The sequence below is a fragment of the Indicator indicator genome, chromosome 9 (assembly GCF_027791375.1).
Source record: "Indicator indicator isolate 239-I01 chromosome 9, UM_Iind_1.1, whole genome shotgun sequence".
Lineage (NCBI taxonomy): Eukaryota > Metazoa > Chordata > Aves > Piciformes > Indicatoridae > Indicator > Indicator indicator.
Window position 1 is genome coordinate 12183477 of NC_072018.1, and position 18013 is coordinate 12201489.

The 18013-nt window shown below is 37.8% G+C and overlaps 1 protein-coding gene across 1 annotated transcript in view; it reads right to left on the minus strand.

Annotated features, from left to right (window-relative positions):
• TRAPPC12 (trafficking protein particle complex subunit 12) overlaps window positions 1-18013 on the minus strand; it is a 51418-nt gene that overhangs the window by 31069 nt on the left and 2336 nt on the right. The window contains exons 2-4 of the mRNA XM_054383565.1: window positions 14657-14773; window positions 7867-7980; window positions 6898-7036 (exon numbers count right to left, since the gene is read on the minus strand). Coding sequence (XP_054239540.1) covers window positions 6898-7036; window positions 7867-7980; window positions 14657-14773 — 370 coding nt within the window. The remainder of the gene's footprint in view (window positions 1-6897; window positions 7037-7866; window positions 7981-14656; window positions 14774-18013) is intronic.

Sequence of the window (18013 nt, forward strand, 5' to 3'; positions counted from 1 at the left end):
TGTTCTTTTGAAACTCATGACACAACTAGTAAACGGCAGGAAGTTTTACTGTAAGCATTCAGCAAATCCAACCAGGGAATTTCTGTTACTGACTGCTTATTAAACAGGTTGTTAACTTAAAAAAAATAATCTCAGAAACACCAAGCACTTCTGCCCTTTCCCTCACAATTCACAGAATCACAGAACGGTAGGGGCTGGAAGGGACCTCTGGAGATCATTGAGTCCAACCTCCCTGCCAATGCAGGTTCACCTAAAGGTGGTTCCACAGGAACACATCCAGTCAGGTTCTGAATGTGTGAAGAGATGGAGACTACACCATCTCTCTGGGCAGCCTGTTCCAATGCTCCATCACCCTTAAATTAAAGAAGTTCCTCCTTATGTTTAGATGGAATTTTGTATGTTCAACTTTGTGCCTGCTACCCCTTGTCCTCTCACTGGGCACCACTGAAAAAAAAAATGGTCCTATCCTCCTGACACCCACCCTTTATAAATATTTATCAGCATTGACAAGATTCCCTCTCAGTCTTCTATTTTCCAGACTGAAAGACCCAATTCTCTCAGGCTTTCCTCATCAGAGAGATGTTGTAGTCCCCTAATCATCTTTGTATCCCTTTGCTGTACCCTCTCCAGCAAGTCCCTGTCCTTCTTTGTATTCTTATCAATTGTAGATGACACACAAAACTGTTAAGTATGCTCTCACAGAAGTGTGGTAAGCAGAGAAAACAGGAGAGAAGAGAAATAAGCTTTTTCAACTGCAAAGGCTGTCTTACTACTCCATGTAAACAGTATTTTATAACTTCAAGTCAAATTAGACAAGGAAATTGCTCATAAAAAACTGGCAGCACTCATCCAAGCCACTCATCCAAATATATACCTTAAATACTCAGTTTATAAAAAAGAAACTCTTGAGATTCATGCTTAGGTGCATCTTCCCAGATACGTTCCTGTCTCCTAGTAAGCTTCTTTTTAGTTAAATGATACTAAAAATATTTTCACAGGGTGGGTGGTTATATGAGCCTTTGATCTCACAGAACTCTGCATCGTGGCCTGTGTGCTTGCCATGCTGGAAGAGAACATAGTGAGCATAATGGATTGGAAATGCAGCCTAGTAGAGCTTCATGGCATGAAAGGGAGATGAAAAAAGCAAAGGCAAACCATAACATGACTCTTGTGATTCTTCTCCAAATTCATCATTTCATTGTTAAAAAAAAATCTAAAATGCGAATAAGAGAATCACAGAAAGTGTTGACTTAAAACATAAAACAGTTAACTCTCAGCTCACCAAGAACTTTGGGCTTAACAACAGGATGTGGATTTGTTGTTCTATGTAACATGTTGCATCAGAGGCTTTTCTGCTAAAAGAATGAGAGCGTGGAGGAATCCACTCCCCATTGTTAAACACATATGACAGAAAAAGAAACTGCACACAAGTCTACAAAAACACAGCTTCCACTTTGTCTTCCACCAACTATAAGTTTAGCCTTCTGAAAAATATCCCTTAACATTTTAATATGAAGATAGTGACAACTGAAAGAGTTGGGATCTTACAAAATCCTGATTCTCATTTTCCGTTGTTTATGTGAACAAGAAAACAATTAGGAAGAGGTAAATGATATCGGTTGATGACTCTAGTAGACCAATAATAAGAGTGTTATGAAGATCTGAAAGGCAGGTTGTAGAACTCAGGGCACAAAATTTAATTAAAAAGATTAACAGCAGGGAAAAAGCCTTCTACTTGCCTCAAACACACTGGCAGTGGGTAAGAAACAAGACAGGCTACAGTAACACTAAGCTGTAACAGAAATACATCTGTTTGTTAGATTAAGAATGACATTACACTGCCTGAAAGGTTACACCTACTTGCTTACTGCTGGGCCACCTATTTACGGCACACAGCGTAACACATTTCTCTGTAATAGATACACGTGGGCATATATATTCCTCTGATATCCCACTAGGAATCAAGAGAATTTTGTAGAAAACACTGGATTTTGGCATGTGCTGCATTTTGCAAAACTGTTTGGAATCAAACTCATGTCCTCTACTATATTTAACTCAGTCCTGAATTTAACAAGGCAACGTGTCAAGGAAATATTTAAACCAATCAGCATATCCTGTAATTAAAATGTTTACTTAAGAGCACAGGAGAATGGATTTTGCTCTCTACTTCATGTTTGGATTTCTAAAGCAGCAATGACCTCTTATCCAGCAAACCCATGTCAGCTAAGCTCAGATAATTTCAGCAAAAGGCAACCCTACAATTACAGCTATGCATTGAAATTTTAAGTTAAGTCTTATTCTAGCTTGATGGTTTACAGCTGACCTCTGTTACTTCTCTTTCGGGGTTTCATAATAATTTTATCTATAAAACATTCATAATGAAAAAATGGTTTAAGAGAATTCTTTTCTCACCTATTACTTTTAAATACATGGGAGAATTTTTCAAGAAATATGATTCTTGACTATCACTTTGACATGAATTAATCTCATTTATATATATATTTAAAAAAATATTTAAAAAAATATATAAATCAACACACAAAAGGCGAAACTATAAAGAGAAAAAGCTCTCCGATGAAAGTAAAATGGATACTCCAAAAGCATGAGAACAGATGGAATAAATAGTAAGATCAGGTAGAATTTTTGAAGACCACCGATTTCAGTGCCTATTCCTTTATGAACAGCTGCACATTTTCATAACTGTCATAACATAAGCATCACCTCATGTCCATCAAATTCAAACTGCAGCCCTTTTAGAGCAGAAAAATAAAGGATTGCAATGGCTAGTCATTTTATCTTTGTATTTACTTGTTGCAAAATCAGCAACCAGAAATGCTTTCTGCCTTCTTCAGTTTATTCATTAAACCTTATCAATACCAAAGAGCAGCAGCAGGGCAAATTATCATTTCCTGAAATTGTAAAATGGGATCTTATGACAGTCAAAAGACAAAACAAAACAAAGAAACAAACCCTTCCTTCACTGGATAAAAGAGAAATTCCTTGAGTTTATGTGCACACACACACACTTTTTCATCTGCAACAGCTTATTTGAATAATCTGTAAGATTTTTAACAGTGATGATGTAGCATATCTGAATCCTAGACTCGCTGACTGACAATTGGAAGCACATTTAAATTCCAGACTAGTTTCCAAGCTTTTGCTTACTACTTTCAATCCAGAAAGCATGAAGAACAGAAGGGAGCCTATAAGTTTGTAACCACTGAAAGAAAATGTTTTAAAAATTTTGTCTGAAATTGTACGTTTCCATACAGTTCACAGTTTAATTGCACTTGGTTTCAAGAACACAGATACTCTGAATTAAGATATGGGTTTGAAAGGTTGCACAAATACATTTCCATTAATCTGGAGTTTGCACTGAAGCAAAGAAAACCCAAGAAAAAGAGCAAAGAAAAGCTCTGCAACAATTGCCCTGCCACAAAGAGCACCATAAAACTTACCAACTGAGAACTGCAGCAAGGCAGAATTTAGAAATTAGTGACTTAGTTTTAAGAAATATTATATGAAGCTGGTACTGTCTACAATGAGACTGTATAGCCTTGGGAAAGAAAGCACAATTAAATATTTCAGTGGCAGTCTAACCCCTTAAAGTTATACATTTATTAACTGAAATATCTATATTATTTCTGAAAATTTTATTTTGAAGTCTGACTGCTCTGGCTTAGCACCAGTCTTGGGAGAGTTAGATAATGGTTGGACTCAAGGGTCTTTTCCAAACAAAAAAGATTCTACGTTTCTATTTTATTCTATGATCAGTACTGAAAACTTGTTTACAACATGGGTTAGACTGACAGTTCTAGACCATGTATGACAGGATTCCTTTAGGGGGATCTGTTTTTCAAAACTGAATAAAAGAAACCCAGAGCACTGCTTGAGTAAACACAGGCACATTAAAAATGAAATCTCACACAGTCAAGTATTTCTTGTATAATTTTTAAAATGTATTTTGGCTAAAAATTCTAACTACAGAGGATATTAGCAAAGACATAAAAATAATACAGACTTAGTGAAATATGCAAAACCAACAGTTGTGGATGTCCAGACTCACACTACTTTGAGAGAAGTATATACATTTTATCTAGAATTTATGGAATCAGAGATTTTTGTTGTTGTTGTTGGAAAAGACCTATAAGTGACCATCATCCACTTTCCTCCAACCTGCTTTCAGAGAGTTGTAGAGAGCGAGCCAGAAGGTCTCTCCTCAGCCTCCTTTTCTCCAAACTAAACTTCAGTTCCCTCAGCCACTCCTCAAAAGACCTGTTCCCCAGACCTTTCACCAGCTTCACTGCCCTGGACTTGCTCCAGCACCATAATGCCTCACTTGTAGTGAGGGCCCCAAAACTGAACCCAGGAGTCAAGGTGTGGCTTTCTTCAGTGCTGAGTCCAGAAGGACTATCCCTCTAATCCTGCTGGTCACACTATTCCTGATATAGGCCAAAATGTCAGTGGCCTTCTTGTCCACCTAAGCACACTGCTGGCTCATGTTCAGCCACTCTAAGTTTTTTTTTTTTTTGTAAACTGCCACTCTCCATCTAAATCCCCCAGCCTGCTGCAGCACACACTGCTGTTGTATCTTTGGTTTGCTCTTCACCGTGTATCAAGCAGGAATGCTCAAAGACTGATTTAAGTTATTTCACTGCCTGATACAAGAATCCCAAGAGATTTCACCTCCCATGATGGTACAGATCTACAGACAATGTAGATGACCAAAGAAAGATACCATAGAAACCAGAAAAGAAAGATTTCAGAGAGAAAAGATCTTGTAGCCATCATGAAAACAATGGTAATGGGATCCACACACAGCATGGATGCAAACGCTGTACGAAATCTCAGGATAAAACCAGAGATTGGTAGTGTTGCCAAAACACCTCCGGAGGAAGGAACCTCAGGAGAGCTTCGAGGAAATTTTATAGTAACACGTTGGCCATATTGAAGTAAATTAATGGAAAAAAAAAAACATCTTCTACCCCTCATATATTAGCTTGCATTTCAGTTTTTTTGAGATGTATTTCTCAGAGATTAATGGATGAGGAACTATCCTCTCTGCTGTTAGGCTCTCAGGTATATACACTTCCCTTACTTCAAGGATAGAAAGCATGTAAAACTTTCTAATTTATTACATTTCTTATTATGAATATTTTGAATACAAAGAAATTATGCAAAATATTATGTGTAACAATTAAACAATACATTATCTATATCTCTACTCTTGGTTTGTAAGTGCTTACTCCATCAATCAAAATTAAAATGTTGAAATAAAACTATTTTTCTGATTGTTACACCAAAACATGATTTGTAGAATTACCAAGCACCAGTGGATTCATACTGATTCATTTCAAGCAAGATATAGGACTGATTTGTATCTATTTTATTATCTAAATTAAGCTAGTTAATAATGCAGATATAGGAGATTTCAGTATCTATGATCCAGCACTGTGTAGTTTAATGCCAGCCAGAAGAGAACTGGTTGTTCTCTCCTACATCTCTGCAAACTGCATCTCTCTCTCTCTCTCCATAAACTGTGGAACAAAGGCTTCAGAGCAGTTCCCACATCTTAATCACACTGTGCTTGCATGAGATACCTACAAGATCAGTTCCATACAATCTTGATCTTGTTTTCCTTACACAGTTGATCAGATTATGGTCCCAGTTGGTGTGTTCAACTGCTAAAAAATTAACTGAGGCATATAAGAGTATTTTCCCTATGTTCATTTTTTTACCATAGATACACTCAATGCCAGATAAACCACTTACAAATAATTCAGGCTGATAGTGTCTTTCTTTCTTCTTTGACAACATGATAAAACTAAATTATTGAATTTTATCTTAAATTACTTAGCAAATAACCTTACATTTAACCTGTTGTAGGTTTTGTTTTTACTGTAGAAAATTATGAAGTTTACTATAGAAAATTATGAAATTAGCTCTAAATTTAAACATCTTAAAAAAATAATCCCAGAATCCAGGACACTTAAGAGAAGAGTATCTGAATTAGCATGCGTGCATAGACAGGAGCGTGTTAAAAATAGCATATTGATAGAAACTGGATGAATTTAAGAGGAAAAGCTTAGATTCGGTTTCCACCACCTCTCATCACCTGTCACAGCCTGTTTCTGGCTAGACAAAACTATCAAAGATTGTATTTTTAAAATTTCAGTACTCTAGAACTAAACTTTTTTATTATACTTACTTGTTAAAAACAGTCCTCTTTCAAATCAATACGGTGTCAGCTATATTGTCATGGAAGAGTTTTGCCCCTTATTTTCTAACCCTTATCTCTACAGCTCCCCGAAAGGAGGCTAAAGGGAGGTGGGAGTTGGGCTCTTCTCCCTAGTAACAAGTCACAGCATAAGAGAAAATGGCCTCAAGTTGCACCAGAGGAAGTTTAGGTTGGATATCAGAAGAAACTTCCTCATGAAAGGGTTCTCAAATACTGTAACAGGCTCCCTATGGAGGTGGTTGAATCCCTGTCTATGGAGCTGTTTTAAAGATGTGAAGTCTTTAGAGGTGTGGTACTGAAGGACACAGTTTAGTCCCAGACTTGGTAAACTTAGATAATGGATGGGCTCGATGATCTTAAAGGACTGTTCCAACCAAAACAACTCTATGATTCTATGTCACTCTTTATCGCTACCTCCATAATGTAAACAATACTTTAACAAAGTAGGTAATGTTCTTCTGGGATAAAATAACCACAAAAGTAAAAAAAAAAAAAAAAACCAAACCAAAACAAGCATCAACAAAAGCCCCAACAATAAAAAAAAAGGGAAGATATAATCCAAAGTTTACTAATGCTTTGGAATAAAATAAAACAAAATAAATACTTTATTTTATAACGACTGGCAAACCAAAAAGCATTGTATAAATCAAGTATCTTACCTTTTCGTCCAGGGTATACATGAGGGTAATACTCATAATAAAGATCAGGCTGGTCTAAATTTCCAAATGGTTCAAATTCCATTTCTGCATTTTGGAATAGATTCAGTTTTACCAGCAATGCCAGTCTCACAAACCAGAGCTAAAAATTAATGTATATATATAAAAAAAAGCACAAAAGGAAAAGCATGTTATTAGCTTCGAACATAAGCCACAAATACCATTTTAGCTTCAGTTTTCTACCTTACTTGCTGATAAGAACAATGATTTGTATTTCCAAGCTCTTTCACAGAATACCTTTTTAAGATCATTAAAACAAAACACAGAGGACTGATGTTTCGATTGTTTGTAAGGGTACTGAGATTTTGAAGATGAAGGTTAAAAACCAGCCTGCTTCAAAATTAGAACATCTCTCTTTAAACTAAGTTAGCTGTAAGAAGTATCAATCTGATCTTTAACTGGTTTTCCACTTTTAGGGCAGTTCTTAAAATCTGCTATGTTTCTGGTGAAATTCCATGAGCTTGATAAGCTGCTAGGGCTAAACTCACGCATTCTCATCTGGTCACATTTTGTCCAGTACAACACTTGTCCATGTTTCAAGAACCTTTATTAATTTGGGTTCTTGATTTCTTATCATTATGAAACATATGTCTAACACTTGCAACCTTACTACGAAGTTCACCATCTAGGTGGTCTCCATCAGCTTCAGTGCAGTCTTCCAAGATAGCAAAACACATTATTTTTTCACTAGGAAATCACTAGTATGATCATCTTTAAAAACATACAATCAAGAGAGAATTTTACTTTTTAAGAAATATTTTGTTGTAAATGACGGCCTACTTTACAAAAACAAATAGAAAAACTGACTAAGCTCGGGTTTTAAGCAATAACTGGGAAAAGAAGATTGCTCATGTTAAAAAACACACCAACCACTTACTAGAAAAAAGTGACAAGGGTGTACTTGAAACATACCTGTAAAGAATCTGTTGTATGGTTGGTAGGCAGTCCACTTTTTTTATAGCCTTGACCATGTGCGGTTAGAAGCCGCCCACACAAGTCAACTGCTGCCCTCCAGTTTTTACTGCTCTGGGAGGAAGAAAACAGTAAGTAGCAAAATCATCAAGTCCCTAAAATGCACGGCTGCTTATTTTGCCTGAAGCAGCTACATGTACTCATCAGTAACAATGACAAGGTCAGTGGAGCTGGCCAGTGAGAAGCAGAATGTCATTTGTCAAAGATGCATGTCTAATTAAGTAAAAAGTGAAATTAAGTATTAGTATTATCAGATCACTAAACCAAAAGAGTAAATACCACCATAGGAGATTCTAACTGTAAATCTTGTTTGCTTATATGCTTGCATATACTATAATACTCCTTCTCTGGAGACTTTCAAAATCCACCTGGATGCATTCCTGTGTGGACTACCCTAAGTGATCCTGCTTCGGCAGGGGGATTGGACTAGATCTCTGGAGGTCCCTTCCAACCTCTAACATACTGTGATACTGTGATAATTTAGTTTTCTTCCAAAAAGGAGAAGAAAATTGTGAGCCATATGTCAATAATCATGTCCAAGTTATTTTGCTGTTATAAAGTATTTAATGCCTACTTCTCTGACTTCAGGCAGACTAGAACCCCTAGTGTAGTTCCTCCAACAAAAACAGACTTTGCTAACATTGCCCAGAACACAGAATCCTTATCAATCACAGGCTCATAGAATGGTTTTGGTTGGAAAAGACCTTTAAGATCATCGAGTCCAACCATTCTCTAACACTACCACAGCTGGTGCATGTACCACAGCACCACAACTCTGCATCTCCAAAACACCTCCAGGGATGGGGATTCAACCACTTCCCTGGGCAGCCTGTTCCAGTCTTTAACAACCCTTTCAGTTAGGAAGTCTCTTCTCCTACCCAACCTAAACCTCCTTTGGGAAACTTGAGGCCATTTCCTCTTGTCATATCACTTGTTACTAGGGAGAAGGGATCAACACCCACTGAATTACAACCTCCTTTCAGGAAGCTATAGAGAGCCAGAAGATCTTCCCTCAGCCTCCTCTCCACCAGGCTAAGCAATCCCAGTTCTCTCAACTGCCCCTCTCATCAGACCTATTCTCTAGACTCTTCACCAGCTTCACTGCCCTTCTGTGGACACACTCCAGCACCTCAATGACATTCTTGAAGTCAGGGCCTCAAAACTGAACCTAATGCTCAAGGCATGGTCTCCACAGTGCCAAGTACAGGAGGACAGTCACTTCCCTGGTCACGTTGATCACACTACTCCTGAGTTTTTGTACTCTCCAGCCCACATTTTCAAGCCATATAGTTCAAAGGTCTACTACAAAGATCACCATACACTAACCGCCTCATCTGTCTCCTCTGCACTGTCAAACCCAGGACAAAAATTTTGAGTTCTGCTGGAAATGCAGAAGTTGGCTGATAGCAAGCCCATGAAGTAACACAGAACCTTCTGAGACATCTACATGCTCATGGAGAAGCAGGAACTGATAATGACACTTTAACATCCTTCAACTTAAATCTGTGTCAACTTAGAAAAGCAGAAAGACACTGACACAGATTACCTGGAATTTATTCCCCTTTTGCAGAGACAAATTAATTCTTATTATCCCTAGAACAGAAGTGGACATAGACTCTAAATCTTATCAACCTTTCTTCTCTAGTGAGAGTCAGGGTCCAAAAATAATAATGGAACATTTATGACAAACTTAGGTGCTAAAATTTTAAAAATTCTATTTCAAGCGTGGAAAAAAAATAACTTTATAGAACAAGACAGCCAGAAGAAGCAAGTCTGACAACCATTGTAAAAATAAGTCTTTGCTGGAAAATGAAATGTAATATTCATCATTTCAAAATTAGAGCTGCCTGGTGGTCATGGAGCTTCATTCTCTGTGGAAGCTTAATAGCAGGCTGCTGGCTGTATAAGTTAATTTGATATTAGCAGGACATGTTGTTGTCTCTGGCAAATGCACCAGACTTACAGTTGCCAGTCCACCAGAAATCTTTCTGCGTTTGTTTCACACACCCCTCAACACCCTGCAGATCAGCAGTCACACAGTTCTAACTGCAGACCACAGGAAAGAGTGGTCTACAATCTTGAGAATAACAGGGATGAGATTTGTTTGTAAGTCACAAGTAGATGCTCAAAGCAAATATGGATACTACAGCTTCACATACAGCATAAAAAAAATATTAATTTAGATTGGATATTAGGAAAACTTCACTAAAAGAGTCATCAAGCACTTGAACAGGCTCCCCAGGTATTTAAAAGACCTGTAGATGTAGTGCTAAGGGACATGGTTTAGAAGCTGACTTGGTATAGTGTTGGGTTAATGGCTGGAATTATCTTAAAGGTCTTTTCCAGCCTAAATGACTCTGTGATTCTATAATTTCCAACTTATTACAGAGAACATGAATGCCATACCACTGTATACAAGTTTGTTATATTTGAAAATATATATAAGAACACAAAATTAATCATATGCGATAGTAACAGTGTATGATTTTTTTTTTAATAGACTCAAGGGGAGTCATTAACTCTACATGTAACACCATTAAAGTGATTAAAATGTCCTCCTCCACTAGCTATGACATTCTTCTCCCCTGTAAATTACATTGGTAGAGCACTTTCAGATCGGTTAAGAAAATCTAGTTAGTAACCCTTTCCTGGTCTAGTAGCTTGAAGAGGTGATTGCATACTGGGAGCAAAGATACAGCTTTTATTTTTTTTAAGCTATACCAAGTATCAAAGACATAATTTTCCTGTGGCTGCAAACAACTTACAACCCAAAATAGTAAAGAAGTCTCTATTACGAAATACTTGTGCTATATACTCAAATGAGGGCAAACAACCTCAAATATGGACTAGCAGAAACTAACATAATTGCAGCTTCTACCTTGTACATAGCATTTTTATTTGCTGCTGTGAAACAATGCAATGCTGTGAAGACAAGATCCTGTTTAATTGCTACAGATGTAAATGCATGTTCCTATAGCAGTTTACTAAAACTTTTCAGAAACTGAAACCTTGGATTTCCTGTTTTCTGTTGAAAAATATAAACACTTAGCCTCTACAGATACATAACTCTATTTACAGATACATAACTCTATTTATTGACCTTAACAATAAGCACATAGATTGCTGCACTGCTCCAGCACTCCTCTAACTCTTAAAAGCCTCAAAGTTGTAAAACCAGTTCAAGTGCTCAACTTCTTCACCAGTGAAACCATTTCCAATTCACTATTTCTCGTTCCAGAACAGAAATTTAAAATGTGGAAGCACAGCTGATCTCTAAATGAACTATCCACCTTAGGGTTACTCGAATCAGCTAGAGACCAAATTCATGCTGAACAAACTATTTTGATAGATGAGTTTAACAGTCTGACTTCAATTCCTGGGAAACAAATTTTTTACTTAGAAATGACACTGCTGGTGGTGGTCTCATCAGACAAGGTGCACCTTTGGAAGTTAAGCTTACTACCTTTTTGATAACATTTGTTTTCTGAAAATTAATTGTACTTGAATAAACCTTTGAAGTCTGTTTGCACTATGATACCCCAAAAGGGATTTCAGTCTCCATCATACTTTGTTGTGAGCAGGGCCTTCAGCTTACCCACAGAACTGTTTTTCAGCTTGTACATGTAAATGTTCTTCACTTGAAGGTGAGAAGTTACTCATTTTTTTTGTGACTTTGGTGAACAGAGATGGTAAGTGCATTTGCAAATGTCATCTAGGAAGTATTGTCAATGCAGGTAGGGACCACATCACTGAACAGTGATTGGATGATTTACAGTATCAGAATAACAGAAAAGGTAAAACAGAGACATGTAACTTAGGAGTGTGTTCAGTTCTGTACAGTGCAAATGAAAAAGATGTTAGTTTCAACAGGAAGAGATGCTGGGAAGAGCTCCTAGGACGATTATGAAGATATTAATAGAATTACAGAATCATTTTGGTTGGAAAATGCCTTTAAGATCATGAGTCCAACCATTACTCTACTAAGGCTGATGCTAAATCATGTCCCTCAGCAACACATTGCTGCACCTATGAAACATCTTCAGGGTGGTGATTCAACCACCTCCCTGGGGAGCTTGTTGCAGTGTCTGAGAACCCTTTTGGTCATGAAGTTTCTTCTCATATGCAACCTAAACCTCCCCTGGTGCAACTTAAGGCAATTTCTTCTTGTCCTATCACTTGTTACTAGGGAGAAGAGACTGAAATCCACACTTGTGGTGGGATGATCAGTGAAGAGTTATTTTTGCCTTTGAAAAGAGTATCTGAGAAGTGTAACTGTCACTACTGTTTACCCATTTGAAGTAGCAAGGGAGAGGAAGCAAATATTGAGAAGAAAAAATGATTTAAAAAGCGGCATGATATCAAAACACTTAATCTGTTGTAAACAATTTCATCTTTGATTAGAGAAAAGATTTTGAGAGGGGACTGATTAGAATTCCTTTGATTAATCACCAAAGTTCTAGAATAGCCTTTGAAAGCAGTACCAATGTATCTGTATTTATTACAATGGCCAAGTAAACTAACAAGCAATTAGATGGTAGACTAAAGAAACTCCAGAGTTGCAGCTGAACACCTACGGTATGAAAATTTGGGATACTGGTGAGTCATTTAGCACAATTTTTCCATCCATACAGAATTAAAGCAGATACAAATGAAGCAATTACCTCTGCAGCAGACAGGCTTGGAATAGTGCCTTTTGTTTTTTCCTTTCCTTCCTTTTTTTTTTTTTCTTTCCTTCCTTCCTCCCTCCCTTCCTATAATGAGAATGAGTTTACCCAAGATCATCTGAGAATTTTAACCTCACAAATTTCCTCATAATAGGACTTAAAATTCACTTTTGATTTCAGCTGCCACTGGTGTCCTCCTACAGTGTGTGTGACAGTACTTAAACGTTCCAGATGGAATCCCAGATTTACACATCTAAATTTAAGCTCTTTTGACTTCAGACTTCAGACACCAGCTCACAGGTGTCAGTCTGAAAAATGAAGCCTATCCTAATTCTCTACACATATGCTGTGGGAACTGGGATTGTTTGGTCTGGAGAAATGGGAGGCTGAGGGCAGACCTTCTAGCTGTCTACAACTCAGAGAATCACAGAAACATTCAGGTTGGAAAAGACCCTCAAGATCACCAAGTCCAACCAAGAACCCTACTCTACAAGGTTCACCCCTAAGCCATATCCCCAAGCACCACATCCAAACGAACTTTAAACATATCCAGGGTTGGTGACTCCACCACCTCCCTGGGCAGCCCATTCCAATCCTTGACCACTCTTTCCATTATTTATTTTTTTTCCCTAAGGTCCAGTCTAAATCTACCCAGTCACAGCTTGAGGCTGTTCCCTCTTGTTCTATCACTAATCACCTGTGAGAAGAGACCAGCACCAGGCTCTCCACAATGTCCTTTCAGGTAGTTGTAGACAGCAACGTGGCCTTCCCTCAGCCTCCTCTGTTTCAAACTAACCAACCCCAGCTCCTTCAGTTGCTCTTCATAAGACTTATTCTCCCGGCCCTTCACAGCTTCTTTGCCCTCCTCTGCACTCGCTCCAGAGAGATGTGGAGGAATCTCTCTTGTATTGAGGTACCCAAAACTCTTCATCCTGGTCGGGTGGTCTGTAACAGATTCCCACCACAGTATCACTCTTGCTGGCCTTACTCCTGATTCTTACCCATAAGGACTCGACCCCATGATCACCTGCATTAGTTTGTCTCCCGAACATAGAGGCCACTCCATCACCTCTTCTTCCTTGCCTGTCCCTTCTAAAAAGTTGGTGCCCATTGATTGCAGCACTTCAGTGGTGGGAGTCATCCCACCAGGTTTCTGTGATGGCTGCTAGACAATAGTTTCCCTGTAGCACAATGGCCAACAGCTCCTGTTTATTGCCCATGCTGCATGCATTGGTGTATAAACATTTCAGGAAGGGAGTTGAGTACATAGTTTTCAACTTTGAGCGGGGGCAGACCTTCTGGTTATCTAAGATGCCAACACACTGCTCCACGGCTCCTCCTCCCTGAAAGGAGGTTAAAGCCAGGTGGGTGTTGGTCTCTTTTCCCCACTAACAAGTAATAAGACAAGAGGAAATGGCCTCAGTTTGCACCAGGGGAGGTTTAGGTTGCATATTGGAAGAAAATTCTTGACTGAAAGGGTTCTCAAAAGACTGGAACAGGCTTCCAAGGAAGATGGTTGAATCCTCATGCCTGGAGGTATTTCAAAGAGGCAGAGATGTGGTGCTGTGAGACAAGGTTTAGCACCTGAAGTAGTAGAATTAGTTAATGGTTGGACTTGACCTTATTTTTCTTCCACTGAAATAAAAGAATTAAAGTGAATCAGCTTTGCTCACCATTTACAACAACTGGTGTCTTACTATTTGTAAAACACTAAGGCAAACCCATAAATAATACATATGTAGATAAACACAAAAGCAATTAAGATCTGTTTTGCAACCATTTACAATACACAAAAATTAACAGCTGATGAAAATCAGAATAACTTAAAATTACCTTTTTTCTATCTCCTGCATATTAATAATAAAGAAGTTTACTCTCTCATTTCAAACCAAACATTTAAACCCTCCTGTCATTCTCTGCTGTACTTTGGCTTGTATTTTTGCAAGATCATGAACAGACTGATACTCAGAATGTTTTTAATTTCTCCTCACAGACAGTAGTTCTCAATTACCTTGAGGGAAGCTCTGTATTTAATATATATTGAATTATGAATATTTGTTACTTACAATTAGCTGTTTCAAGCCTACAAATGACTGTTCTACAGAGTTGACATTTAAAACTCGTCTCTTCACTGCAGCTTGTTCCCCCAAGAAGCGAAGCATTAAGTCTTTTACTGCATCTCCCTTGGTGGTCATGGAACAAAAAAAGAAGAAACAAAACATGACACTTTTGAACATTATTTTAGCAAAATGAAATGTAGAATTAAAGCTGAACAAGACAGTTCTTTCCCCACAAGAAACATGTATTTTCCAGTACTTTTTTGTGTGAAATGAACATAAATGCATATATATTTATGGCATTTTAATGAAAACTTCTGGATTTACTCTTGCTGTCATTTTTTCACTGTTTGGCTCTGCTGGAGTAGAAACATTCTCACTGAGTTGCTTTTCTTATTATTATCCTTACAAAATACTCCTCAAAGGTCTTCCAAAACACAGTAAGTTTTACATGTTTTCATAAAGGGTATTACTGAGAGATGAGCTCATGATCAGCTAGCCTTAAGTATCCACAGAAAAAACTTCAAGGGATCATAAACCCAAGGAAAGAACAACCCTTCAATGAGTAGTCTGAATGTCAACAAAATTAACTGCAGGAATCGGTCAGAAAAATGGAGTGTACCAAGCTCAGTAATTTGAAGACTTGAGAGTAGTTGAGACATAGAGATTTGAAACAGATTTCTACAGCTAGACAAAATTAATTCTGCATTTTACAACATACAGCAGCTAAGAGGCCAAATGCAGGTTCTATTTCCAGCTTTGCTAGCAATAAACTGAATAACTCTGTATATGGCATCCTCTGTGCCTCGATTTCACCTTCTAATATTTGTTCAGCTAGTGATTTCTCTGCCCTCCCATCTGTTGGCCAACATCCTTGTGGTTCTGTCTACTACAGATATTAAGCACACGAATAAGACATTCAGGCTTAACATCAGCTACTGAAAAACTGTGGGCCACACCATCAGATGTTGAAACCTGTGCTACTTACTGTCTGCATACTCTTCAGGTACCATGTCTGCTACTACAGAGTGTAAGACTAAGAGTGTAAGGGTGTGATGGGAGGGTGTGTGTGTATCCCATTCTTGCTGGGACTCTGTAAATTACTGCATACAACAGAATCCCCTAAGGTTTTAGTAGTCATCCTGTGCCAAAACCAGGTAACAGAAATAACTTTTATAAGACTTCTGTCAATCTTATGTTTTTAATCTAGAAAAGAAACATGTGGAAATAAGGAAAATATCAGCAATATATTAGCAATATACTCTCATATATATATATTTTTATTTTAAACAGAAAACTATTTATGACCCCTATTCAACCTGAGCAAAGATTTGACTTGATCACCATCCTTTTGGTGAAAAGCAAATATTCACAGAAGGAAAAGGAGAAGCTCATATTAGGTATTCCCTACCTAAAGCAGACAGAGCTTTATGGTCCCACCTGTGGCAGGGGACGTATTTGCCTACTGTTTCTAAACACCCACTGGTAGACGTATATCCCATGACATCTGTCTTGTTCATTTTGGTTGGTTTTTCTTAATAAAAGTAACAAATTCTACAACCTAAAAACCATTCCATAGGCTGCAGAACAATAAATCAGAAAAATCATAAAATAATTATGGTAAAAAGAAGATTATGACATTTAGATTCTTATTGCTCTTGGAAACTAAAATGTCCCCTCCTTTTAGCTACCCTCATAAGACAGAGCCTCTGCACTCATCATCCCTCTTCTCTCTACAATGTGTTTACATTCCACTGTATCTTTTCACATCTGTGGTAACCAGAATAGCAAGAAGTAATTAAGATGGCAAAGCACAAAGTGACTATGCAAAAATCTAAGCATTCCAAGGGATATTTGCAATAATCCCTTTAAAGGAACACAAAAACATTCACTTGAACAACTGAGGTAGGAAGCTGTTAGCACAGAACGCAGGAAGCAAACCACGAAGCCTTTTGCGTAAAAAGCAGGAGAGCTGCATAAAACGCAGAACAGTTAATAATAAACAGAATTGTTATTTGCACTTTCCCCACAGACAGTGATGGGAAATACGCCTGCATTTGCTGTCTAGCTTCTTGAGGAATGAGACTGCAACTACTGTTTCACTACACAGAAATTTTACCTCTAATGCTGTCACTTATGCTATGAATAAACAAGAGTTCCATCTTTGGGACAGAAGAGTCTGAAGGATTAAGAAAAGACAGTGTATGCAAAATGACATAAACACAAGAACTTTTAATCCTTCCCAATAGTACTTTGGAGGAGGAAACATTACAAATTAATGCAATGAAACAAAGGAAAGAATGACAGCAGACAGTAACTAATGAAGAACGCATAATGGAAAGAACAGAAAAAGCAGCATTCCAACTTATTCCTGAGAGCAATCTGCAGATAATTTGAACCATATATATACAAGCAAAAACATCTTAAACAATGTTTCTTGAATGATCAGCAAAGTGTAGCACGCAGCTGAAGTTAAGCATATTTAGGGTTTTTTTTGATGTGAGTTATCCACTTAATGCTCAAGACAACACACTTGTAATAAGAATACTTTTTGAGTGAGCAAGGACAGAAAAAAAGGACTGAGCTCTTCAAAGCACCTCATATAAAATTACAGCTGCTTCCTGAAGCACACTTACAGTTCCTTTTAAATGCACTTTCCAGCTAACTTGGCAGCTGCATTTAGCATTAGCAAACTATTCATACCAACGCTTTAACGACCATTGTTGGAAGCAGATTTAACATTGAAAACATGCCTCTCACAATGTTTCAGTTGACATGTCGAGTACTCTACAATTACAGTTCCAGTGAAATATGCAATTTGCAGTACTAGAAGCATGTGAAACAATGACATTGAAGTAGGGGATGTCAGGTCAGTCAAGGCATGTGCTCACACCAGTGAAAAGCAGTAACTGGAAGCAAAGGAAAGTTGTGTAAACATAAAGCACTCCACATCTTGTCCCTGCTGACATGCCTGTGTGACAGCTTATAGACTATAATCAATGGAGAAAGCAACAGGAATGCCCTTTAATTCCACTGATGATTTTACATCAGGCCTTAACTGTAGAAATCCATCACATGGACACTGCCATAACATCTTCTTTTCAATTACATCCTAAATGGTAGATCTGTATATAAGCACGTGCCCAGATTCCAAGCAAATAAGCCTTTAATCCTTGACCGAGCTGAGGTAGGTGAGAGACAATCACTGTAAAAAGCCTGCAATAAGAAGGCTCTCCGTCACTTCTGGGGTCTGCAGTAGGGATCATTCTTTCTGTCCATCCCATTAACCATCAAAGAGAAATGCTACACGCTCTTGAATTACTCATCAAGGTTTAAGGGATTTTTGAGGGAAGATAGTAAGGATTC